The sequence below is a fragment of the Lutra lutra genome, chromosome 7 (assembly GCF_902655055.1).
Source record: "Lutra lutra chromosome 7, mLutLut1.2, whole genome shotgun sequence".
In the NCBI taxonomy this organism is placed as follows: Eukaryota; Metazoa; Chordata; class Mammalia; order Carnivora; family Mustelidae; genus Lutra; species Lutra lutra.
In genome coordinates, this window is record NC_062284.1 from 127,510,622 (window position 1) to 127,536,360 (window position 25,739).

General features: G+C 38.0%; 1 protein-coding gene across 1 annotated transcript in view; it reads left to right on the forward strand.

The window, feature by feature from the left end:
* DIO2 (iodothyronine deiodinase 2) overlaps positions 1 to 25,739 on the forward strand; it is a 224,022-nt gene that overhangs the window by 192,524 nt on the left and 5,759 nt on the right. Inside the window, 1 exon segment of the mRNA XM_047735554.1 lies at positions 17,246 to 17,519. Coding sequence (XP_047591510.1) covers positions 17,298 to 17,519 — 222 coding nt within the window. The 5' untranslated portion in view covers positions 17,246 to 17,297.

Sequence of the window (25,739 nt, forward strand, 5' to 3'; positions counted from 1 at the left end):
GATAGCAAAGTACAAGACCAAAAGACTAAAGATGTAATTGTGGAGGAAAAATAAGGCTGGAAATATATAAAATCAGAGGCTAACTGCTGGAATATTGAACCTTACAACTCTCATATGAAAGAACACCCAACATCCCTCCTAAAATCTCATATTGACTGTAATGAGTCATAAAGTTGAAAGAAAATCTTCTAATTGATGAATAAGAAGAAATTTTATTTCTGTTTGCAATTTTATATAAAAACTTATCTTTTGGGGGCACCTGGTTGGCTCAGTGGGTTAAAGCCTCTGCCTTCAGCTCAGGTCATGATCTCAAGGTCCTGGGATCGAGCCCCGCATCGGGCTCTCTGCTCAGTGGAGAGCCTGCTTCCTCCTCTCTCTCTCTCTCTCTCTCTGCACCTGCCTCTCTGCCTACATGTGATCTCTGTCTGTCAAATAAATAAATGAAATCTTAAAAAAAAAACAAAACTTATCTTTTGTTTGATAATATTATTTATTGCCTTATGAAGAGATGATCAAAGAATATCCAGGCATAAAAATTTAAGAAATGCACCCTGCAGTTAAGTAATAATAAAAAAAATACTCTGCTATTTTTCTGGATTTTGTGATATTTGTGGCATTTCTCAGCCTTTTAGAATTTGTAATTTGTTGTGATATCTTTTCAATGTTCTGAATAGCTATTCACTTTTGTACTTAATTTTTTTGTATTTATAACTACATGTTCTTTTTCTTAAAGAGGGCCCTCCCAAACTCTAGAAACTTCTGGCCTCATAAAACCTGCATTTATTCCTGTGTTCTCTCTTGTGCTACCATATTCACTACAAAGAACCAGTAGAGTACCCTCCAATTTGCAAGGCAAAGTCCTTGGATCTTCAAAGTCAACAAAACTCAAATCACATGAAACTTCTATTTTCAGTAACAGTACTCCTCCTCTCTCTTTGGTAGGTACGATGAGGTAGAAGGAGACCAGAATTTTGGCCGATGAAACTGCTTACCTGATCCTGACAATGACAAAGATTGCCAGCCTCTCAGGCTGGGACAGTCTCATCAGTCACCCTGTGCTTGAACTATTAGCACTGTCAGCTTCCTCTTAAGAGATGACAATTCAAGGGTAGCTTTCCTCACCCACTGAAACTCCTTCAGTCAAAAGAGCAAAACAATCAGAAGGAGGGGCAGGAAAGCATATCTCTGGCAACAGAACTGGCCCCATCTACTTTCAGTCTACAGAGCTTCTTAAACTAATTTCTGCATGACTGTGAAAGTGATGCTCATCAGAAGTCCTCGACTTGCTGGTACAAGAGCTGGGGCAGGGCTTGCGTCCTCTGCCTTGGAAGGGAGTGGTTGTGATGCCAGGAATAGGAGGGGTACAACAACTTTGCCCAAATATTCTCACAAATGAAGTCTGATTAAAAATAACAACAATAAACATGTGCCCATATTTGTTTATACATGTATTATCTTTGCAGGACGAGCAGAAATGAATGGCTGGCTGAGGATATTAGAAATGAAAGCTAGCTATTAAGTTTTGCCCTCACTCGGTAACAGGAGGAAGACTGTAATGGACTATCTTCTGACGTTGTGAGGATTATTTAGATCTGAAAACAGAGTTGTAATTTTTTGACCCTAATGGAAGTAAAGTAGATGTCTAGAGAGTATCATATAACCCCTGGTATTATTAAAAATAGCAAGTATTTACATAATTTGAAGAGAAATCACAGTGTAAGTTGAAACTTGTAGAGGTTCTGATAGCTTATATGGTGTTATTTCTGTAAACATTCACAAAAATCGATTCTGTTGATGGATTTTAAACATTTGGTACTTATACAGTTATTCTGTTATTTTGAAAATAAAAAGATGGGGGTGCCTCAGTAGGTTAAATGTCAAGTCTTGATTTTGGCTCAGGTCAGGATCTCCAGGTTGTGGAATTGAGCCCTGCGTTGGGCTCTGAGCTCAGAGGGGAGTCTGCTTGAGCCTTTCTCTCCCTGTCTCTCTGCCCCTCCCCCTGCACTCACTTGCTTGTTCACTCTCTCTCAGATAAATAAATAAGTCTTTAAAAAAATATAAAGAGATGAAAATTTTCACAAGTTTCTATTTCTCTGAAAGGTCATGATAGTTTATCACTATCAGAAGCCCTATCACCCGTGTGCCTTAGTTTTATTTTTATCTGCTATAGAAAGAACAAAGATCCCATTTGGGGTGAAACAAGGGAAAAACATCTCAATTGACCTTCCCCTAAGTCCTTTTTTCTTTACCTCCACTACTAAATCACCAAGAGAATTAAAAATGTGCCTGTTGGCCACTTAAATTAATGAACTGCTAATGTCTGATGCAGGGACATCACCTCCATATGTTCTAGATACATATATGAATAGATGCACATCTGCCCTGAATGTCAGTGTAATCCATGTAAATCAAGGATTGGCTTTAAAATCCTTATTCCCGGAAACCTGGGTTAAGAAGTATTGAAGAGATATGGAACATGAACAACCTGTCCTTTGGCCTCAAGATCAGACACAGAGTTGTCTGGTTAAAAATAAACTCTTAATTTTTTTTTTAAAGAAATTTGTCTTTACTGTTAAAGGGGGTCCTTGTTGGCCTGCTTTACAGCTCTATGATTTCCTTTAAAGCAAGACCACTGTAGAAGAGGCATATAGTTCCATTCTCTATTTCTTATCTCATTTCAGCCAGTTCGTTATATTCATTAGCATTTATGCTTGCTCTGAAACCGTTGTTTTCAGCTAGGGGTAATTTTGTTCCCAGGGACAATTGACAATATCTGGAGACATTTTTGACTGGGGGATCAGGTGAGGTGTTGCAACTAGCATCTAGTAGGTAAAGACCAGGGATGCTGCTAAATGATCCTACAATGCACAGGACAGCCACCAAAACAAAGAATTATCTGGCCTGAATTACGTGGAGTTTGAGAAACTCTGGTCTAAAACAGTACACGTAAAGTAGAAAAAGTGAAATCTTTTTGATGATGATTTGTTGAAAGAGTTTTACAGGCAACCTGAGAATGCATCCCTTCTACCATGAGCTCCTAAGTCTCTTGTCATTTTATTTAGTGGCTACATCAACTGGCTCAAGTAAAACAGGTTCTGATTGCTGAACCTTATTTTCATTTTCACTGAGAAAGAGAAATGGCTTGGGGTGGACATCTTCACCTCTGCTTGCTCTTCTATGATGGAGGAATCTAGTGGTTTCAGAAGAATCACATAGGATAAAATCTGCCATAGGTTAGGGCAAGTAAATGTATCTGTAATTTTTATAATTTCCATAAGAGAACTAGAGGTCTGATGTCCCCTGATTTTGTTGTTATGCAAAAATTCTTATCTATCACTATTAAGTAAATATTGGTGTTTCAATTAGTAATACTACCTTATAGATTAAGCTCAACACAGAAATAACCGATGGCATTATTTAACAATTTTTTGCAGTTCGTATGGATGACTAAAAGTAATTTTGTGGAATTGACAGGAATGTTTATGGAATAAATTATTTATTATGGAATAAATTATCACTGTTAATGTTGGAGGGATTTGACTGAATTAATCTGTTTTTGAATTAAAGATCTATCATTGATCTGGAAAATTGTACAACCATACTCATCCCTTTGCATATGTATCTCCATTATGCTTAGACATTGAAGAAAATCTAGTTTACTTAAATTCTGGAACCACTTCTGAATTTCACAACTACAGTGGAGATCAGAAGGAAACTAGAAAGATAGTCATAGCACCAGAAATTGGTCCTGTAATAAAGAAACTAAATAAATGAGCATTATTCATCCTATGTCTATAACAGTGATAATGAAGTTACTTAGAGTATGGAATATGTCATAAAGGACAGGCGTAAACTAGTATCTGTTCCTTTAGAAAACAGACAGCAGAAGGAAGTGAATGATTTATAAATTAGAAGGGGTTATTTCCTGAGAGTGGGATGGTCAAATATTGTAACATGTTACTGAAGGAAAAATCATAAGCCTCTTTTTTAGAGTTTTTAAAAACCAGAACATTGAACTTATTCAATAGTTTAAATATTCTTTTTATTATAGCCTGTGTCAGTTTCCGATGGCTACTGTAACAGATTAACACAAAGTGGTTGGCTCTAGCCAATAGAAATTATTCTCTCACAGTTCCAGAGTCCAGAAGTCTCAAATCAGTATCTTTGGGCCACAAATCAAGGTGTCGGTCAGGTCAGAGGTGGTAGGGAAGAATTCTTACTTTGCCTCTTTTAGCCAATGTTCCTTCGTTTGTGACCACATCACTCCAGTCTTCAAACCCAACATCTTCAAATCTCTTTTTTGCTGTCTTCTCATTGCCTTTCATGTGTCTGTGTGTGTGTGTCTGTGTGTGTGTGTGTGCACACATGCACACACTTGTGTGTGAAATTTCCCTCTGTCTTTTTTTTTTTTAATTTTAATTTATTTATTTGAAAGACAGAGATCACAAATAGGCAGAGAGGCAGGCAGAGAGAGAGGAGGAAGCGGGCTCCCTGCTGAGCAGAGAGCCCGATGCGGGGCTCGATCCCAGGACCCTGGGATCATCACCTGAGCCAAAGGCAGAGGCTTTAACCCACTGAGCCACCCAGGCGCCCCACCCTCTGTCTTTCTTTTACAATAATTTGGGAGATGGCACTTAGGGCCATCTGAATTATCCAGGATAATTTCCCCATCTCAAAATCCTTGACACATTTGCTAAGACCCTTTTTCCAAATAGGTAACAGTTAATGGGTTTCAAGGATTAGGATTTACAATTTTTTTTTCAGGAGGGGGAATGTTTTTGTTTTTGTTTTTGTTTTTTTAACCAGCCACACAAATTGAGGGATAAACTGGTTCCCTGCTTCATGGGTACCTTCCAGTACTGGGATTTTATGATCCAAAGATTGTGACCTTTGAAAATTTGCTTCATCCCTCCCTGAGACTTGGTTTTCTCACTTATGAAATGAGCCTAATAATGATATTTAGGCCAATAAGATTGTTACAAAGATTAAATGACTCAATACAATTAAAATATTTAGAAGAGTCACTGTTATATAAGAAGTACTCAGTAAGTGTCAGCTATCAGTACTTGTTGGTGCTGTTTGTGTTGATATTATCAATATTATAAAAAAGAAGGATTATGTGAGAAGATAATTGGGTACTTGCAGGTGGCCTATGATATAATCCACATTTCTTTACTGTTCCTTTATTTTGCCTTGACAAATTTAATGAAGGTGAGTCACAAAAGTAAAGTGGTGACTTAGTGTCTACAGAATGTGTTTAATCTGCTTCCTGGAGTTCATTTAACTTTTTCTACAATAGGGATGGACTAAGTTAACTCCCAAATTGAGAGGTCAACTCAGAAACCAGTCTTACAGAAGTTTCCATCAAGAATGATAGCTTTAGGAATAGCAGAGATATAGTATTCTCTCAGAGAAGAAATTATTCTATACTCTTGAAAATGTTTGAGTCACTTTTTCAACTTTTTATGGACATAGGTAAAATCTCAAATTTTTAGATTGTAAGAGAAATCCTTTCCTGCTAAGTTTGAGTACCACCCTTAATAACTTGGCTTATTTAATATCAGTCTCCCATTTAAGTTGGCCTTCCTACCTCTAACACTTTAGGTTGTCCTTCCCCCGACCCCACTCCACCTCCATCATTATTGCAGTGTAAGAACATCTAATTTGTTAGTAATAAAACAACATATTGTCTACAAAATGTTTCCTAGCCAAAGGTATTATCAGGTTTTCTAGTGACATTCTATGTTCTCACATACATTAGGTGTCATCATTTTGAAGAAGGAACCGCTGGGCATAGTGCAGTAATTTGTAGGGGACATAATTTCTTCCAGGGGCTATATTAGGCCACTGACAGAGACAATGACAGGCCAGACTAAAAAATAATATTAATTTGTTTTCCATTATTAATATGATTTTTTTAAAAATAGAATTTCAAATGTCAAGGGGATTCCAATGGGAATATTTCCATTTTTATCTGTGCATTTCACCAAGAAATAACCATATATAAGCTCCAGTGCAATGGCAATCTGTAGACCTTTTGACATTTGAAATATTATTGGGTTAAATAATATGAAATTGCTGTTTTAGTAGGTCAAAAAAGGTTGAATGTGGTGGTTTCATATAATACAAAGTAAACAGACTGTACTCCTGTGAGAAAGGAGCTCAATTTTCCAGAGCTATTAAATGAAAAGTAGCTAGATGAAACATTCAAGTATATAAGGCAATTTTTGCATTTTCAAGTTACTGATATTTCTTCCAATAAATATAAACTGGGTCCTGTTTCACATCCTTTACTTTAATGTCAATGATTATGGGAACATGCATTATTAAAAGAAGGGAAATGAGCGAAAGAAATTCATTGTAGGGAAAGCTAGGTAAACAGAAAACAATGAAAACTGCAGATTGTTACAAACTTTGTAATCATTTCTGTTTGACAATGTTTATCTCTTTAAATGTTTATCTTCTTACCCATTTTTATTTCATTTTTATGTGTCTCATAAAGTTGGATATCACTCAATGTTTAGCTCTTTGGTGTCAAACATGGAAAGCAGATTGCCCTGGCATTTTTATATACTGTAGGAAAAGAAAGTCATTTTCATTTATTGAGATTTATTATTTGAATATGTTTTCCAATATAGCAAAGCACACCTACAAAATTTAATGTACATGCATATGCAAGTACACTATGCCAGCATAGCATCAGGTAAAATTTTATATTTTCTGTTGGAGAAGATGTAGACACTCAAATAGCTGCACACACTTCTGCCCTCCCAACCCTCCACCCTCTCCCTTAGTGATCAGTGTGATATGGGGAAAGGTATTATGTTTTCCATAAAACCCTCCAAACATCCATTTATCCCTTTCTAGGCCAGGAGTTGTTCTGGAATGGTACGTAGTTGGGAAGATGGAAAAATCTCTAATGGGAGAGATTATTACCTTTGGGGAATGTTGGATGACTCAGGGAAGGAGAATGACTTTAGGGAACAGGCACACAGACCTGTTATTATGGGTTTCACTAAGAAGTTAAGTTTTACATTCATATGATTTTTGTTTTTTATGGCAAATATCATGATTTTCTTGTATTAATAAAGTTTCTCTGTGAGAAATTTCACATTAAGCAACACGTCTGCTTGTCATTGATCACCTCCATGAGTTCTTATCAGCCTTTGTTCTATCACAGTCCTCTGATTCTTATAACCTAGTTGGCAATTTCATGTTGTACCTTGTAGCAATTGCATTTTGGTTTGGATGTAAATGAGTAAACTGAGACCACCTCATAATTTAAAAAGCAATCTCACTCTGAGCCAACATGTGTAATGCCTACCATTAAAAATGGGGGGAAAAGGGAAATGACTGGTTCGATAATTAATGAAAAATGCTTTTTCATTATTGTTTGTGCATTTTTTTTTACAACACCTATCACTGTAGCAAGCAGGGTACTCAGATGAAAAATTGAATTCAAGCCCAAAAACAATGGGGAGGAATGTCTGTTTTCCATTTCTTTCTTAGTGGTTTGACAGATAAATGTCACAGTGAGTAAAAAGATAGATAAAAGAAAATAAATCAATTAGCTAGCTAATTCATATGATGCTTTATGTAGGCAAAGAAACCTCACAGATGTTTTGGGAAAATAAAAAAAAAAAAAACCTGACTTGAACTTCCTTCAAAATTACATGGAAATCAGGGAAGTAGGTGAGGGTTGTAGAGCTCAAACAAGATTGGTTATGAGTTTGTATCTCTTGAAGTTGGTTGATGCATACATGGGATTCCTTATTCTCATCACTCTACTTTTGCATATATTTGAATTTTTCCATAAATTTTTCTAACATCCCAGGATTTAACTATTCCCCAGCAGGAGTTTATCCTTTAAATATGGAAGCAAGAATGTTCATTTGTGCATGTATACTGCTGGCCCTATATTTCATAAATATTTCCTATTTCCATAAAGTTTTGATATCCACATCTTTCTTGCAGTAGCTTACAAAATTTTCAACAAGTAAATGTATTCAATGTTTCTGACCCTACATCGTATGTATACACTATCAGGGTGATTTGTCATGAGAAGACAGAAGTAATAAAAATCATAAATAAAGAAGCAAGAGGGATACCCTTGCTATAGACCAAAGAGAACTGGAAGAATGAAAATGTGGATTCTGAATTACTCAATCCATTTTTTCTCTGTAGTGGTATAAAGTTTCCAAAGGCTACCATATCGGAGAGTCACTGAGTTAGAACTTCAGTGAGGTTTATGAGCTTGCCTTTGTGACATACCTAGAAAACGTAAAAAAGAAATTAATGGCTTGAAATCATATAAGTGTAGTAGTGGAAGACTGGAATTGACCTGGCTACTCTTATCCCCACCACTGATTATTATTTAATTGGATGTGAATAGCAGTATCAAACAGTACTTCCTACCTTCCATGATATGTCCATAACATTCAGATATTAAGACTGAACTTGTACATACTAACTTTCAATTATAAAAGGAGAGAAAAGTTATATTTAGGTCCCTATTTCTGGCTGTTAGTGGTAGAATCTGTCAGAACAAAGCTTTAATCAAACTTTTTTCATTTTGTGTAACTGTAACAACTTTATCGTTAATCAAGAAAAGGTTATCTATACCTAAATAACTTAGTTCCAACGTCAAAAAAATACTATGTATGTATAATTGTAATAGAGATTATTTTATCAGTAGTCTCTATTAGAGTAATACATAAACATTGTTTTGAACTTGTTCTGTTATCAGATACCACATTTCTAAATTTGGTTTTGCAATACAATATTTTAATGCGGCTTGTATATTTTCTTCATTAACACTTTCTTGACTCTTATTCCACATAGAATTGGCTAATTCTTCTTTTATACCATACTGTATGCTGCAACTTTATTTATTAACAGCACCTGTACTGTGAGTTGCCTTTTTTAGTTACATGTTTGTCTCCCCCTACTGGACTCCAAATTTGAGACCAGTAATCCTTTTCAGTGCACAGCAAAATGACAAGCTCTTTGTAGGTTTTTAATAAATATTTGCTGTAAGTAGATTGGCAAATTGAATAGATGTCTTCTGGTGGCTGATATTTTGAGTGAATTTGAGCTTATTTTATTATGTAAGCAGATGACTTTGGCTTTTTCCTATCCCTTTTCTCACATTTCCCGTACCCTTTCACTGGGCCTACACGCAGAAGAGGAAAATATTTTACCCACTGACTTCTAATTTCTCGTCCTTTCATTGAATTAACCTCTACATTCTTTGTGTTTCTGTTTTACCAATATTTAATATATTCATTAATAGATCAAACATCTATTGTGATCAGGAAATCAAATGTTATTGAATGTGCACTGCCTGCCCCCAACAACCCTGATTATATTCATCCTTCTAAATCTAGCCTTCTCTTCTATTTTTCTGCCTTATCCCTTTTCTCCCCTGCCCCCATTGCCTGTAAACACCTTCTAGAAGAGTCCTTTTGTTAAAAAACAACAACAACAACAAAAAAAACAAATAGCTTTAATAGCTCTTTTAAGACCCATAGTTCTGAGGTTCCCATGGTAGGAGAGAAATATTTCTATGTTGGAGGAGTAAACAGTCTCTTAAATAAGATACAAAGTAGTGCCACATATAGTGGCAGGCTCTGGATTTTGTTGTGGCTTCAATTTGTCAAACACGTTGTCCATTAAAATGTCAGTGGTTTTCCTTCTTTGCTATTGAGCATTTTCTACCCCGTTTTGGTCCAAGAAAACTTAGGAGATCAGTTGTTTTCTAGGATCAGGGATATTTGCGTACATTTTCTATCTAGCCTTCCTAGAATCATGGAAGATGCAGGAATGGTTACATAGTGAATAATTTATAGAGTTAATGAATATGCCTCTCTAAAGGGCTCTCAAATAGGTTCTGTTCAGGGTTGAGTGTGGTTAAAGATCCAGGTTGATTATTATTTTTTAGGCAAAGTTTGTGCATCCATAATATCCACCATTACAGGTAATCATTCTTGTTTTCCACTGAGTAACCCAGCTTTCCTTAAAGTCATTTCGAACAGGTTAGCAATTCATAATAAAATCAGATCTGGCCTGTTAGGAATAATTTTTTTTTCCAGAAGTTTTTATTAGAGGGAATCTGTTGATACAGATAGGTCCAAATAAACTTACCAGCCAGGATTCCTTTTTATTTAGAAGATTTTTAGAATGATACTAAATTTCGCGGGATGCCTGGGTGGCTCAGTTGGTTAAGCAGCTGCCTTCAGCTCAGGTCATGATCCCAGCGTCCTGGGATAGAGTCCCACATCGGGCTCCTTGCTCGGCAGGGAGCCTGCTTCTCCCTCTGCCTCTGCCTGCCACTCTGCCTGCCTGTGCTTGCTCTCTCTCTCTCTCTCTGACAAAAAAAAAAAAAAAAAAAAAGATACTAAATTTCTCAAAAACATGAATATATTAGCCACCAACATGAGATAAGTATGGGAAGACATCTTCATCTCCATTTTATAGGTAGAAAATCAATCCAGAGGTTTGTTTCTGATCCTATGGGTCTGTATGGGCTCAGAAATAGATTCTGCATCTGAAGATTGAAACCCGCCAGAACAAGACATCTCTTGGTAACTGGTAAGTGCCCATTTGCTGAGTGAGCTGGTATTATTTAACGCTTATCAAGAAGAGATCGAGATACTTAGGCTGAGGAGTTCAGCGTCTTAGCTTTGTGTCCCATTTAGTTCATTACTGAAGAAAAAATCATGAAGCATATTGGTTTTACTTTGGGAAAACAGATTTCGAGTCTTTAAATCATGATAGAAAATTCTCCTGAGAAAACAAGATAAGAGTATTCAGGAATTCGTACACATTTATTTTTAAAACAATCATTTAGCTAAGTGGTTGTGTCTTGATAAAAGACGACAAGTGTCCATCTAATAAATGAGGCTAGATTTTAAAAATAGATTTGAATTTCAGGCCTTATATTTTGTCTGTAGAAAACAAACATGCTTTCCTGTCTACTACCTTTAGAAAAGTGTAAGATTTTACTTAATTGTACCAAAAAAAGTGTCTTCAAAATTGAAATGGAAACAGAGCATAGTTTATGATTCTGGTATTCTGCCATTAGCCCAGTTGGATGGTTTTATGTATATGTTACATATTAACTTATTCTAAACTATTACTTTAAGAGTACCATGGGCTTAAAAAGGTTTTGGAAAATTGTCTTATTAGCCTCCCTCCCTACCTTGAAAATAAGCCCACTGATAACATTTTCATAACCTCCCTTGGTAACATATCTCATTGTATAGTCATCTTCATTGCAGCTATTTTATCCCCATATCGAATGTGGATTTTTTTATGCTACAGTAATTCTATTAGTTTCACTATCTTCACTGAGATTAGAACACGTTGCTTATTTTCTCTGTGCATTTGTGTCTACCAGTTCTTGAGAGAGGAGGTGTGGCCTCCTTTACCCTCAGTGAGAACAAGCTACTATTGCCTCTGGAATTGCATGAACCAGCATGAATCTTAATATATTTTGTCATGCTCTGTTCATGTACTCAGTATATGAGTGAGGCAATGTATAAGTGATTTTTTAAAGGCAACTGTAAAACTGTTTATAAAGAATGGCCTATTTTATTTTAAAACTTAATGTCAGCTGGTGGTTTCCTATGAGCTATAGAGCAGAACAAAGTAGAAGAAAAGCTGGTCCAAAGATGATGACTTTTTGACCGTTTTCCTTTGTTTCTCTTGGTCTGCTAGAGTGGGTAAAGATTTAGGCGGAATGAAGACATTGAGTCACATTTTAGGAAAAGAGGATGAGTTCAATGTATTCATTTGAGAGCTTCTTGTCCTGAAGGAATTCATCTTGTATAACCTTACAGAGTGTTCTTTTCTATTCTCCTGGCCTCTCCACCACCAAACCTGGGTGTCTCTAGAGATTAATAAACTATTCTCAAAACTAAATAACACTCGGCCTCTTCGTACCAGAGAGATTTGGGAAGCCGGGGGTGGGGATCGGCCATCAGTTTAGATCTAGACCAGGTCAATAGCAAATGAAGGCTGCTGTCTTGAAACAGCTGTTCAGTGGCCTCTGTGAAATGAGGTGGTGGCTTCCATCCAGTTTCTGGACAGCTGTCTTCCTCACAGAAGGCATTGCCACAATTGGCATTAATTGGCTCTCTTGCTCACAGCCTCTCACAAGAAGTTCATTGAAATTTCTCTTTTCTCCCTTCCTCTCTCTCTCCACCCTCCTCATCTTCCTTCTCTTCATTTCTGCTTTCCCCATCCTGTTGTCTTTTACCTTTTCCTTTCCTCCACAGTCTTACCAGTAGGTGGCCCGGAAACAAAAGAGTAGCAGCAGTTCCTGAGGGAAAAATGCATTAACACCTCAGCCTCTGTTTTCTGCCAGGGCTTGCAAAGGGACCTGAGACCAGCTATTGGGATAGAATGCTCATACCTCCCACAGAGTCTGCCTTCTCTGCCCCAGCCCTAAGCTGCTTTACTCAAGGTGTGTCAGAGTTTACTCTGGGGTTGTCTGTTTTATCCATGGAGCTTCTTTCATCACAAGGCAGGGAACACGGCTGCGTTTGTAAAATGGATGGGCCCACAGGGAATTCTGAATGATTCAGTAGTGGTAGTACAAACCCTTCATTATAACTCCTCCTTGGGCACAACCAGGAGTTAGTAGAGACAGAAGGTCGTGCAGTTTTTGATTCCCTTCTCTGATAGGGACTGTACTATTTGGCGGGGTGTGGGAGCGTGGGTGGGTGGGGGGGTGGGGAAGGTATATGGCAATCACATTCCCAGTCCTGAGCAGACGTTTTTTGATTTATGATCTATTTATTTGACATGTTTTTAATAAAGGAAGAATTAAACTCCATTTTAAAACTATATTTAACAAATTGAATTATAAGGAATAAAATTCTGTGAAATAAGACTTTTGAAAGATCCACAGCATGAATTATTAACTCCACAGAATTCTTTGGATTCTCTTTGGCTCCTTCATAAAACAATAGCGAGATAGCAGTGATAGCTTCCACCCCTGAAATTTTCAAGTCTGCTCTCCAGTTATCTAACTTCATGTTCTCAGTCTCAGTTTGAGCCAAAAAGAGGAGCAAAGGAACACTTACCATTCATATTCTTATTTCTCTAGCCAGAAGGAAGCAATGGTGGACATGATGCTCTCTTACTATAGAAAAAGACCACAATTAAACTGTTTTACAGCAATTCTGCACTTACTAAAAAACCCCAAACATTTTGCCCTAAGCTGCCTTTGTTTAGAATTTGAAACCTGTGTACAACGTATGGAGAAATTCAACCAACATGCCACACATTGGTTTGCAATTAGCTGATTACAGTGTTGATTGCTAAGAACGCTTATATGGCCAAGAAGATAGCCAAGCCTTTGAAATCACCATATGAAATCTAAACCAGGAGCTTGAATTGGGGCAGTATTAAACAGATGTGAAATCCCAGATATCATTTGCAATTTAGAAGGTAAAATAATTCAGCACAACCACTTTTGGCAAGGGTTTCGATTTTCAGAGTATGGCCAGGACCCGCAGAACAGTTATGTAAGAAAAAAGTGAGGTTCAGTTTTAGGGAAGATATCCTAGCATGAGCTCTGACTCTATAAGCCTTCATGATCCACATTCTCTCATCTGTATTATGGGATAAATCATTCTCTGTCACCTTATGTGTTATTTATTTATTTATTTTTTTACTTCATGGTTTACTTGAAAACCAAAATGTTGAATAGTGTAAATAATTTGAACAAGCAAACTGTGTGTAAAAAAATAGCTTTGGAGAAATGTAATTTCTAGAATGGACAGATTGTCTAATAGGTAAAGGAATGACTCTCAGTTTTGTAATTCATTTATTTATTCATTTAAAAAAATGATGGAAGAAATCTGAGAAATGATACAAAGAGGTTGGCTATGTGTCTATTTGTCCTTCTGTTTTAAAAAACCCTCAAACACATCTGACTGCCAAAGAAGGAAAAGAAAGAAAGAGAGAAAGAAAGAGGAAAATAAAAAGACAAAAAAAAAAAAAAGCCCTTCTGATTTATAATCATTTGTAGTTTGGATGTGCCTTGAAGTTTGCATTTAAAAAAGAAAACATTTTTCTGATTTTCTACCAATTCCCCTCCTTAGCTTGCCATTTCTAATCATATCTTTCTCCTTGAAAGCAAATGACAAGTGAGGAAGCATTGGTTTATAGCTGCTAACATCTCTCCCTTAAATGAGCACTGCTTTCATTCAAACAGGTCAAAATGAATGTTTGAAAAGGGGCGAGATTTTAAGGCTTGAACAGTGATTGGAAACATCATTTCCTGACTCCAGACCTTCTGTCATTGTGGAGTGGGACTTCATCTGGCACTTTACCTCTCCCTTCTACACTAGTTAAAATGCCATGTGGTCACTTCCCTCTCTTTGTCTTTTTTTCTTCAATAGGGACACTGAGAAGATTGAGAGAATGAACGGAGTAAATGTTATCATGTATCTGAATAATATTCTTTAGGCAACAATGTACACTAGTCCCATAGAAAAATATTTTTCTATGTGGTTTATATTCATTTCTCTAAGCTCTGAAATCTCTCAAAATTTAGTCCTTGGAATATAAATCCAAGATTCATAATGGGCTAAACCAAAGAGAAAGATGAAGGAATCAGATTTTTTTTTAAGATTTTTATTTATTTCACGGACAGATCACAAGTAGGCAGAGAGGCAGGCAGAGAGAGAGAGAGAGAGGGAGAGGAAGAGGCAGGCTCCCTGCTGAGCAGAGAGCCCGATGCAGGACTCGATCCGAGGACTCTGGGATCATGACCTGAGCCAAAGGCAGAGGCTTTAACCACTGAGCCACCCAGGCGCCCAGGAATCAGATTTTTTAGGACAGTAGGGAAGGGGCAGAGTTGTGTCAATGGAAGGGCCACATCCAAGGCCAGCCAGGTGTACAGTTCTGGGACACCCTAGCCATATCATATTGTATGTGAATGGTGCCCCCTAGTGTGGAGGAATGCATACCCTACCCATTGGTCCATTCAATACATCCTCCTTGAATTTACTCTGTGCCAGGAATGGTTCTAACTGGTGGAAAATAGGAACAGAGAAAGCAGATAGGAATCCCTGGCCTCATGAAAACTAAAAGCATTCTCATTGTATTTTTTTCTTAAGGAAAACAGAACTGGGCCAACCGAATAAAATGCATATATATCCAGAATTTGGTCCATTGGCCTACCATTTAATGACCCCTGCTCTAGGCTTTTAAATTATTTCTGTAATCTTGCAGGTTATAGCCAACAGGGACAAAATGCAGAAATGTACTGATGATAGGTTTACATTCCCTGCTTAGCTCGTGCTTAATGAGAGCACTGTGTACATAGAAAAGTCGGCTAATTAATTGTCAATTTAAATTCTATATCCTCACCCCAGTGTCTATACTTACTACTCCTTCTTCCAAGAAAATGTAATTACTAGAGGTGATCAGTTAGGTAAGTGAGGAAGGAAAACCAGACTGAGGTGGGGGTCATGGCATTCTGCCAAAGCATTGTCTACTTAAATAGACCTTGGTCATGGAGACTTACGACAGAAGCAAGCCATTGAGCAATGTTCAGTGTGGCTCTTGAACCAATTCAAAGTCTGCTCCTAACCACCTACAAATTTAATCAATTTTTTTTCAAGGAAAAAGGAAGATTCCCCAAAGCTTCAGGTCTCTTAAGGGTTATGCTAACAGAAGCAGGGAAAGTACAGAATTTAAAGAGCTCACTTAATAAAGAAATTTATTTCTCAGTCCTATGGCATCTTAATGCCATTTGATAGAAAGTTTTAATTTAATCTGTATATAGGCAAAATGGAACTAAAAGAAGATCTGGTCAACTAGCTACTTTCATGGTTGTCTGGAAGATTTTTTTTTTCTTTTCTTTTTCGCATTGGAAATTTCAGTAACACCAAAAAGAAAACTTGTATTAATTTTCTACAAAAAGCTTTAGAGAAATGCTGTGATGGTACTCAAAGAGTTCAAAAGTTTTCCACCTCACAACTCACTTTGAATATTCTTAAATAAGATATTGACTCAAAAATATTTAAAGAACCTGGGTCACAAATCTGATGAGAAACTGTCACAGTATAAAGGTATAAAGACCAGACGTAAGCATCCACATCTTCCAAAAAATAGAACAGAGACCATCCCTGAGTACTCTTCCTCTTTTCTACCTGCCTTCCAGAATCCTTTCTTTCCAAAAACCCCTCATAAATGAGTGATAACAATAATCATCATCAGAGGAGAGAGTGTTTCCCTATCAATTTACACATTACATTAAATTACTTTTCCCAAAGTCTGGAAGCATTTCCTGAAAACTGTCAAAGGTATTAATTTTTTTTTCTCTCTCTCCCTCTCTTTAAATCTCAAAGCAAAATTCCACTGTCCCTCTACTCCCCCCCCCCCTTTAAAAAAAAAAAGTTGTCGAGTTTTGCTTTTCTATTCACTGCAGTTCTGGCCAAAGTAAAGCCCTCTTTCTCAATGACGTCAAGATCTTTACCAAGATTAGGCTTTCATTTCTCTATTGCAGCAATTAGCCAGGGAATGTATAAAAGGCTTCAGGGAGACTCACTGGGCTGCAGAGAGAGAGGCACTTTGCACCACAGACAGATAGCACGAAGGAAAAGCCAGAGGGAGTGAGGAAAAGAGGAGTCAGTCGCTCCTGGGGAAGGGAGAGAGAGACAGCCTGGGAGAAGGAGAACAGAAAGTGTGTGTAAAACGGAGTATAAAGAAGGGGAAAAAAACTACCCTTAAAGCACATTTTTAAAAACTCTGGCAATTCAAGAAAGAAACAGACTACGTTTCTGAACATAGAGACAATGAAAAGCTAAAGAAAATTTTGCAATCTCTGCCACAGTCTCATAGGTGCTTGGAAATGAAAGTAGAACTGCCTGTCTCTAACCGACTCTGAGAGGGGTAACTGGATTAGGGACGGGTGCGCCAGTTTGTGTGTGTGGTTTTTTTCTTTTTCTTTTTCTTTCTTTCTTTCTTTTTTTTTTTTTTTTAACATCTTAAATCCTGAAAAAAAAAAAAAAAAAAAAAAAGCAGCAGCTCCGAATTGAATGAATTGATGGGCACACTCCAACTGCTGGGCTGGAGAGACTGGACTTGGTCTTGCCATTTCTGCTTCTTTGAAAGAGGAGACAACTTGGGCTTCCTTTTAATTTAGTTTTTCTCCTTCTCCCCCCACCCCCCGGCCTTCCCCTTTATCTCCCCCACCCCCTCTATCACCACCCCCCTTTTAAATAAGAGGGTGAAGGGGAACCAGAGCGCACAAGGGAACTGACTGGGAGGCAGAGAAGATGGGCATCCTCAGCGTAGACTTGCTGATCACACTGCAAATTCTGCCAGTTTTTTTCTCCAACTGCCTCTTCCTGGCACTCTATGACTCGGTCATTCTCCTCAAGCACGTGGTGCTGCTGCTGAGCCGCTCCAAGTCCACTCGCGGGGAGTGGAGGCGCATGCTGACCTCAGAGGGAATGCGCTGCATCTGGAAGAGCTTCCTCCTCGATGCCTACAAGCAGGTGAGCCGCCCCGACAGGGGCTTCTCCCGTGGTCAGCAGGGGCAGGGGCTGGCCAGTGAGGGGCAGCAGGCCGTGGGGAGCCCTGGGCTGGGATCGTGGTGCTGCCTCTGGACGCCTGGTGGCTATGCTCCAGGGAGCTCCTTCCTGCGCCTTCCACACCTGTCACGCAGGTCAGATTTGGGCGTGACAGGTAGGAAGCTGCAATGACTCTGTGTGACTTAATAACAAGGCGTAACTTTCTAACAAGGGTCATTCATGTCTTAGGGCAGTTTTGAAGTGGAAACTGTTTGTGCCGGTTAAACAATTTGGGGGAAATGTCAGAAAATGTCAGGGGAGGGGAGACTGCTGCATTTTACCTGCTCTTGTCACAAACTGGGATTTTGATGTTTCGCTTGATGAAGATGTAGGTGTATCAGGAAAGATGGTTCAGCAGTGGGCACTGAAAGGCAAGGGAAAAAAAGAAAATGCTACTTAGAACCCTCAGTGTTGGCAAGATGTAGCAAAATGCTCACAGCCAGTGGGATTTGGTATAATAACCCCCTCATTTCTGGTAGAGGTAAGAGTTAATGAAAGCAGCCCTTTGGGCAGCGTCCTCCTCTACATGGACTTTTTTTTATAATTGAAGGATAGTTGACATACAATGAACAGGTGTACCACATGGTGATTTGACAATTATCTGCATTAAGAAATATTCACCATGATATGTGTGGTTACCATCTGTCACCATACAAACTTATTAAAAGATTGACTATATTCCCTATGCTGCACTTTTCATCCCCATAACTTATTTGACTTGAACCCTTTTGAAGTGGTTATCAGGGACCGAGTCCCCGGTCCTGGGTTACTAGATACCAATTTGCCAAAAAAAAAAAAAAAAAAAAAAAAAAAAAAAAGCTGAGAACTAGCTGTCAGAAATCCAGACTTTGTAAGGGAGAGCACATTTGCTTTCTCAAAAGCAAAACAAGTTGTCCTCGAAAGAGCAGATAAGTCTATGGTTCGTTACTGTCTCAGAAGTGTTAGAACACGTGTTTTGAGCTCTAGAGCAGTGGCCTCACTTAGGGGCAGAACTCATGTCTCAGGGCGGCTTCCCAAGACCTGAGTTGATGAGCTTTGTTTCTAATACTTACTGACAGCCCAGACTTTTGACTGCTTGGAGATGTTGGTAGGACATCCCCAACTCAGATCTCAAGGGGCAAAGGGGAACTGGTCCTTTGTTGGTTGTCCCCCTGCCCCTACCCACGTGACTCCTAAAGATCTCTGGGCTTAATTAAGAAGAATGGACTCACTTGGCAAAAGTTGCCGTCAAAGTAGACAATCTTGGTTTTCCCTAAGTGTATTGGGAGACCTTGTCTGAGATGCCAGGAAGGGAGTTTGAAAGGCATACAGAAGCCAATGAAGTGGTACATTATAGACAAGTGACACCTCAGAAACAGAGTGAAAACTCAGAATCAGAGAGGGGGACAGGAATGAGTCCTCCATCAATAAACTCTAGAAAAATAAATCCATGCACGAGGAAAGAAATAGAAGGAACTTCTAGTCACAGGGAATCTGGAGTAAGCCTGTTCCACTGAAAATGAAACAAGTGCTCAAGAGGGAAATATTCATGAATTAGGGGCATTTTACTATATTGCATATCTTTGTTATCAAAAGTCACCTGCCGAAGGTCTGCATGTGTTGTCCTAAAGACCAGAGAATAGTAAGAGCTCTTGGTAGTATGTGAAAGCTCCTTTATAATAATAGGAAACATTAATCTCCTTTCTGTTATGTATGTTGGGCAAAGGGGAGTCAAGGGAGGGAGATACCGAGATGATCATTTCATTCCCACAAATGTATCATTGAATGTGACATTCTTATGTTTTGATTTGGGAGTAAAGACTTTGAAAGAGGGTGGAGGATGCACATGTATGCCAGACACAGTATTAGCACGTTCCCTCATCTATATCTGGATTTTGGATAATGGCCATGCCAGTGGCTTGAACTCAGCATATTAAACTCTTGCTTCTTTGAAAGATAATAGACTTTTTGCCTTTTAATGAAAGTCACCACTTGGGAGAATTTTACTTATATGCATATATGCTTATATGAATATCTCACATAAAATATGGGGGCTGTGCTGTTACCCACAAATATCGAGAGTATTTCTTCTCTTAGGCAGCTTATTGGAATAAAAAGAGAAAAACAAATTGCCTCATCAATAAACTTCATTATTTTTTTTTTGCTTATATATAGTGTTCCATGTGTTGCAATATTTTGTGATTTATATTCCAAGAAATTGACAAGGAAAAGTGATTTTTCTTTTTTCTTTCTTTCTTTCTTTCTTTCTGCAGATGGTTTATATATTCTCCTTTATTGTTTCTATTGATTAGTGACCAAGTTCACAACTGTTGTTATTATGTATGCTTTTTATGACTTATATATTAGATACCATGAGAAGAAGCAACTCAAGAACCCATATATCCAGAGACAAGACTGGATTGGGTGAATAGAATAGAAACATTGTGGACACAGCTTGCCTTGATTTTTAGGTCTCCTTCTGTCTCCCCAGTATGACAATGTGGTGGCTCTGGTGGCATTTAAGGGTCACGCCGAATCTCTGAAACAGGTTGAATCACCTCCCCGACTGCTGTTGTCCTCTGCTACACTGTCTTTGGGTGCCGCCAGTCTACGGCCACGCTGGAGGAGGCTCTGTGTGAGATGGCACCACAGTATTTCACAATCCTGACTTGCGTTATTTGGAGGTTGCCACCTGCAGAAGCAGAGTTTTCCTGGCTGAGGGGTTGGCGCACCTGTGATACGTCAGGCATGTCCTTTCTAATTCCCTTTGTTGAAGGTTAGATATTTGGGAAGATATTTAGAGATAGTGCAGTCAAAGTGCTAGCCCTGTATTTGGCTCCGACAGGAAGCCACAGGGAAATCAACAGAACAAAATAAAACAACCCTCTACATGAAAATATTGAATGGGCTTTAAAATTAACTTCGGAGGGAAACCTTTAAAGATAACTTGCACTCAGAGGGAGTTCTGTGCACAGTGTTGATGAAAAAGAAAGTCTACAGAAACTTGCGGAAACTCGTGACAGAGGTGAACACCCGAAGTGTGTTCTTTAAGTTTTCCTAATCTGTGTCATTGCATCTTAACACTGTATCCTTGTGCTGGTGCTCCAAGACTCAAAAATGCAACCAAAAGCAAACTACCGTGCCTGGGAGCCTGGCTTCCACCTAAATGAAGTGTAAAAGTAAACACACAGTATAGATGCTGACAAGCAGTTTAGCTTCTGAGTGGTTAATATTGCAGTAGCACAGAAAACATATTCATTTGAACATATAATTTTGGTTTTGAAGGGTCTCTAACATCCTCCTCCTCTTCATTCCCCTCAGACCTTTTGACACTAGTTTCTACAGTGGAAAATAGCCCTTTTAGGAGAGAAAAAGTCCCAAAAGAACAGAAAGGAGGCCACAGCTACAGCTTGTCCATCACTTGGATAAAACAGTAGGAAGTGATAGAGCTCAGAGCTCTGTTTTCAAGGTACAGATCAAAAAGAGAATGACCAAAAGGGAATCGAACTCAGAGTAAGTAGCTCACTCGTTCTTCAACTCTGGTTTATTTGGCCAATTTGAATGTAAATGGGTAAATTGTTGCCTAATAATTGTTTGGCCATGTTTATAAGGACGCTGATGTAGTCTGGTCATTATGTCAAAGAATTTGAAATTTCGTGATGGTTGATAAAACCATTCCAGGGCTTTGGGTAGCAAGAAGGATGTGTAAATATTGTTCTGCCACCTCCCCATTTTTATCATTTGCCTTACTTCCTATCATGAGATGAGGTGATATTTTCTCCAGAACCCTTTCTCAGGCCAGGGGGGGAAGGTGGGGGAACAAGGTTAGTAGTATATGCTCTATTTCCAGCTTCTGCTTCATGAATGGTTCTTTTTTTCCCTTGCCCTGCATTTCACAGTCCACATGCTAAAGCAGTATTATCCTTTTCTTCATGCACTGAACACTGTCAGTAAAAGGAATACCATCATCAAGGGAGTCAAATTTTATATGCCATACATTTACATTCTTGTTCATGTTTATAAATATGACTATCACATTTGTGCTCTGCCTAGAGATGCCCCCTGTTGTAAAAATGCAACCCTTTATTTACCTCCCTTGTTGGTGTTGTGTTGATGTTGATTACACAAACATAAGAAAGGACAACTGTAATAGCGCAGATGAGAGAGATAAAGTCAGTGATGACGGTATTACATTTTACGTATGTCCTTTCTGATCCTTGCAAAATAAAGGGACCCTTTGGGAACATCGGAACTTCAAGACCAATTAGTGGAAATGATGTTTCTTGTGTTTGGGCATTAAATACTGGGCAGGGTTCTCTTTAGAGCAGCTAATGCTGGCAGGGAAAGAGGTACCGACCTAATTACTCTTCCGCAAGAGTAAAAAATGCCTTTTGAATGCCTCTTTGGCAAATATGTCTCATTAAGGACAAAAACCAAACACAAACCCTCTAAGAAGGAGAAATTAAGATGATAGGTAACTTGTGGCCAGGAGACTTTCTGTGCCACTGTGGGAAATTAAAACAAAGTTTGGGAGTACCAGGGGATAACTTGTTTTTGTTGAGCTTCTTTCCTGAAGCCTAAATGTTATTATGGGATGAACTTTATTTTCTTCATCATTCTGGCTCTTTGTCAAGGAATGCTTTGCTCCTGGGGAAAGCAAAGAATCTTCCATCATTGGAGACAGTGGTGATTCTCCCATTCCATCTCAGCAGGGCATATAACTGAACAAACCAAGAAACTCTTCATTTGAAACTCTGGTCATAATAAGAATTTAATTGCCACAGAGATCAAATGGAAAGATGAGAAATGACATTGGTCTTACATGGCAATTGAGGAAGGACAATAATGTCCTTTTGAAAGATTTATTTTTTTAGGTTAAAGGGAACTTTCATTTTTTTTAATTTCTAAAGTTTATTTTTTCTTTATCATTCCTAAATTGTCATCAGCAGGTTTTAACAAAATGAACAAACTTTACAATTAGTAGATGAGATTTACAAAAGCAGACTACTGGTGTACTCACTTTGGGGCTCACAAATAATGGATGTGGGTTTTTTTTTTCCCCTTCATAGGTTTGTTATTATCATTAATATCACATTTTCTCTAACCTAGTCACCCTCATGAACAGGATGTCTGCTTATGACCTTCCAATCTTCAGTAGGGTCCCATGGCTGCTTAGCAAAATAAAGAGGATTGGCTACTTTCACTTCATACACACATCAGCCAAGATCATCAAGAACAGATTGATAGTATTTGGTGTTGATTATGGCAGAACTCTACAATAGGGCTCCAGGATTCACATTTCCAAATTATCTGACTCAGTGAACATATCCATCACCCAAACACAGTTATGTTCTTTGCAGGTCAAGATTATTATTAAGTGTAAAATTCTTTATTGACCGCTACTCTTAGGATTATAACAGCTACCATTCATTCAGTGATATCATTCAACAAAATTTTCAGCTTAACAAAATGTTAACCCTTCCCCCAGCACTAGCACACACACACACACACACACACACACATACACACACACACACTAGGCATTATGCATTTGGTACCTTTTCTAATTTTTAATTTTAGAGTGAATATATTATAGTTGTTTGAAATTTTCTGAGGTAGATTAGTCTGTATTTTGAAAATAATTATGTGGCTGAACTATGTGTCACCAAGAAGAAGGAGGAGCTGCTTTAACTTTCCAAGAAAATTAACTATAGGTAATGAGAGTCACCTGTGAGTGAAGCGTCAGATTAGATTGTTTAGTTGGAACTATCAAGAATAATGCAAAGATCAGCAGTTCTGCGTAGGTGAGAGTTCGGGGCATCAGAAGTCTTTAAAATGACTCCAACAAGCAGATGGTTGTTTTCACCTACCAAGAACCTACAAGTCTACACTCCAGAGATTATTTTTCTCCTGTGCATGGGTTGCTCACTCGACAAGAAGTCACTACAACAGCTCATGGGTTTAGACTGGTCTGGATGCATTAGATCTTTATATCACAGTATATTGAGGAACACAGCACAATACCATTGAAAGCAGCCCTCCTAGATTTGTTACCTGTATTTTAAGTGGGAAAAACCTAACGAGAAGGTAATGGTAATGCTACCCACCACTTAGACCTACAAAGAAGTACAAGAAGTACCCATAGATTAAAAGGTTTATAATACCTTTAAAATGTGTATCTTTAAATTGTCAGTGTATTTTAATACCTCAGAGAAGAGTGAGGTATTATTTTACCTCGTATAAAACAACCAGCTGAAAGTGGCTTGTTAGATTTCTCCATCTAGTGTAACTTGCAAATTAACCAAGAAAATTAATATAAATAAAGCAACTTTCTCCCTGATAGTAATGGAAAACAAATGTACTTATTTAGGAAAGGAACAGCTTCCTTTCCTAAGAAAGAAGGTTGTTATTCTAAGATTTTTTAGAAAAAAATAATCGTATTGTTTTAAATCTGCATCGCTAGGATTTTTCAGAATGGAAAGGAAGAACTTCTTTATTTCTTTCTCTACAGTTAAAATGAGTTATGCATTCACATTAGATAGAAGCTTCTGAATAAAAGCCCTTGAGTATTTTACATCAGTTTGGATTGTTGAGTCTTTAACAATTTCCTTCTAAGTGACTTCAATTACTAGCAGTGTTATGTGTGGCTGTATTTATACAAAGGGAATAAGTCGATCCAGTTGGAAGTGTTTTGTAATATTAAGTATAGTGTATAAAAATCAATTGGGCTGTTGTAAGTTGTCCCTAATGTTATTGGCTTTGATTAAACCATTCTGGGGGAAGATCCGATTGTGTTAATTCAAACTGAAGTAATTGGTTCTTTTATGTTGCCAGCTTTTTATTATCAATTTACAGATCCAAAGGCCCGCAAACTTTCCTTCAGTCTGTGTTCAACTGTCTAAACTACTTGCAAAGGGGCACGGAGAGTAATTTTCTTGCATACCTTCTTCTATACCTGTCTGGATATTTTATAGTTTAGAGGAGCTTGTTAATGGAATACATGATAGATGAATAAATAAATGGTTTGTGATTTCCTAGATAAAAACAAGAAAACCATACCAAACCAAAAACACATGAAACACGAGGAACTAAGAGAATTGTGGAATAATTGCATGTTTTTGTTATTTCATTTGTTTTATGGAAATAGTGAGGTTCTAGTTGTAGGAACCTGAAAGTAAGCAGCAGCTTGAGAAACCTCTAGGAAGGACATCATGTTGAGAAGAGCTCAAATTACTTTTAAGGGTAATCTTTTTTTTTAAATGTAGAATTTCCCAGAAAGGCAGTATGCTGTTTCACATGTTTAGTTGGCATTTGATGATGAAACCTATAAGCGCACAATGATTTGTAGTGTACAAGAGCTTATTTTATATATTATAACTCAATAACTGTCCAAGGAAGGCAGGTACCATTATCACCATTTTACAGATGGAAAACGTGAGACACCAAAGAGGTGAAGCGGGAGTAGCCCATTTCAATAAATAGCAGAGCCCAGGTTTTCCACCTCTGGCCCGAAATACACATCATTGGTATTGTTGTCCATTGGTTGAAATTAAATGAATTAGCATCAGGCAAGAATATAAAGGCCTTTCCCATGTGTTTTAGAATTCAAAAGTGGGAATTCAGAAGGAGGTAGCTAAATTTCACAACTCTGATAATTTCTCTTAAAGTAGACCATTTATTTTTAACTTTTAAAGTGAAGTCAATTGGGCGCCTGGGTGGCTCAGTGGGTTAAGCCGCTGCCTTCGGCTCAGGTCATGATCTTAGGGTCCTGGGATCGAGTCCCACGTCGGGCTCTCTGCTCAGCGGGAAGCCTGCTTCCCTCTCTCTCTCTCTCTCTGCCTGCCTCTCCATCTACTTGTGATCTCTCTCTGTCAAATAAATAAAATCTTAAAAAAAAAAAGTAATGTTTGAAAAAAAAAAGTGAAGTCAATTAATCATTTGTTATATGATGTCTGCTAACCATTGACAGCAAAGTAAGGGCAGGAAAGAATATCGGCATCAAGGTAATGTTGGAGAGAGTTAACCAAGATGCCTTTGATGATGAAAACAACTAATCTCAGTAACTATACAGAATGAAAAACTTCTACTCTTTTTAGGGTCTTTTTTCTACAATACCTGCCATGATGTCTCTTTACTTAAATCAATCTAGGTTTATTACATTCTATG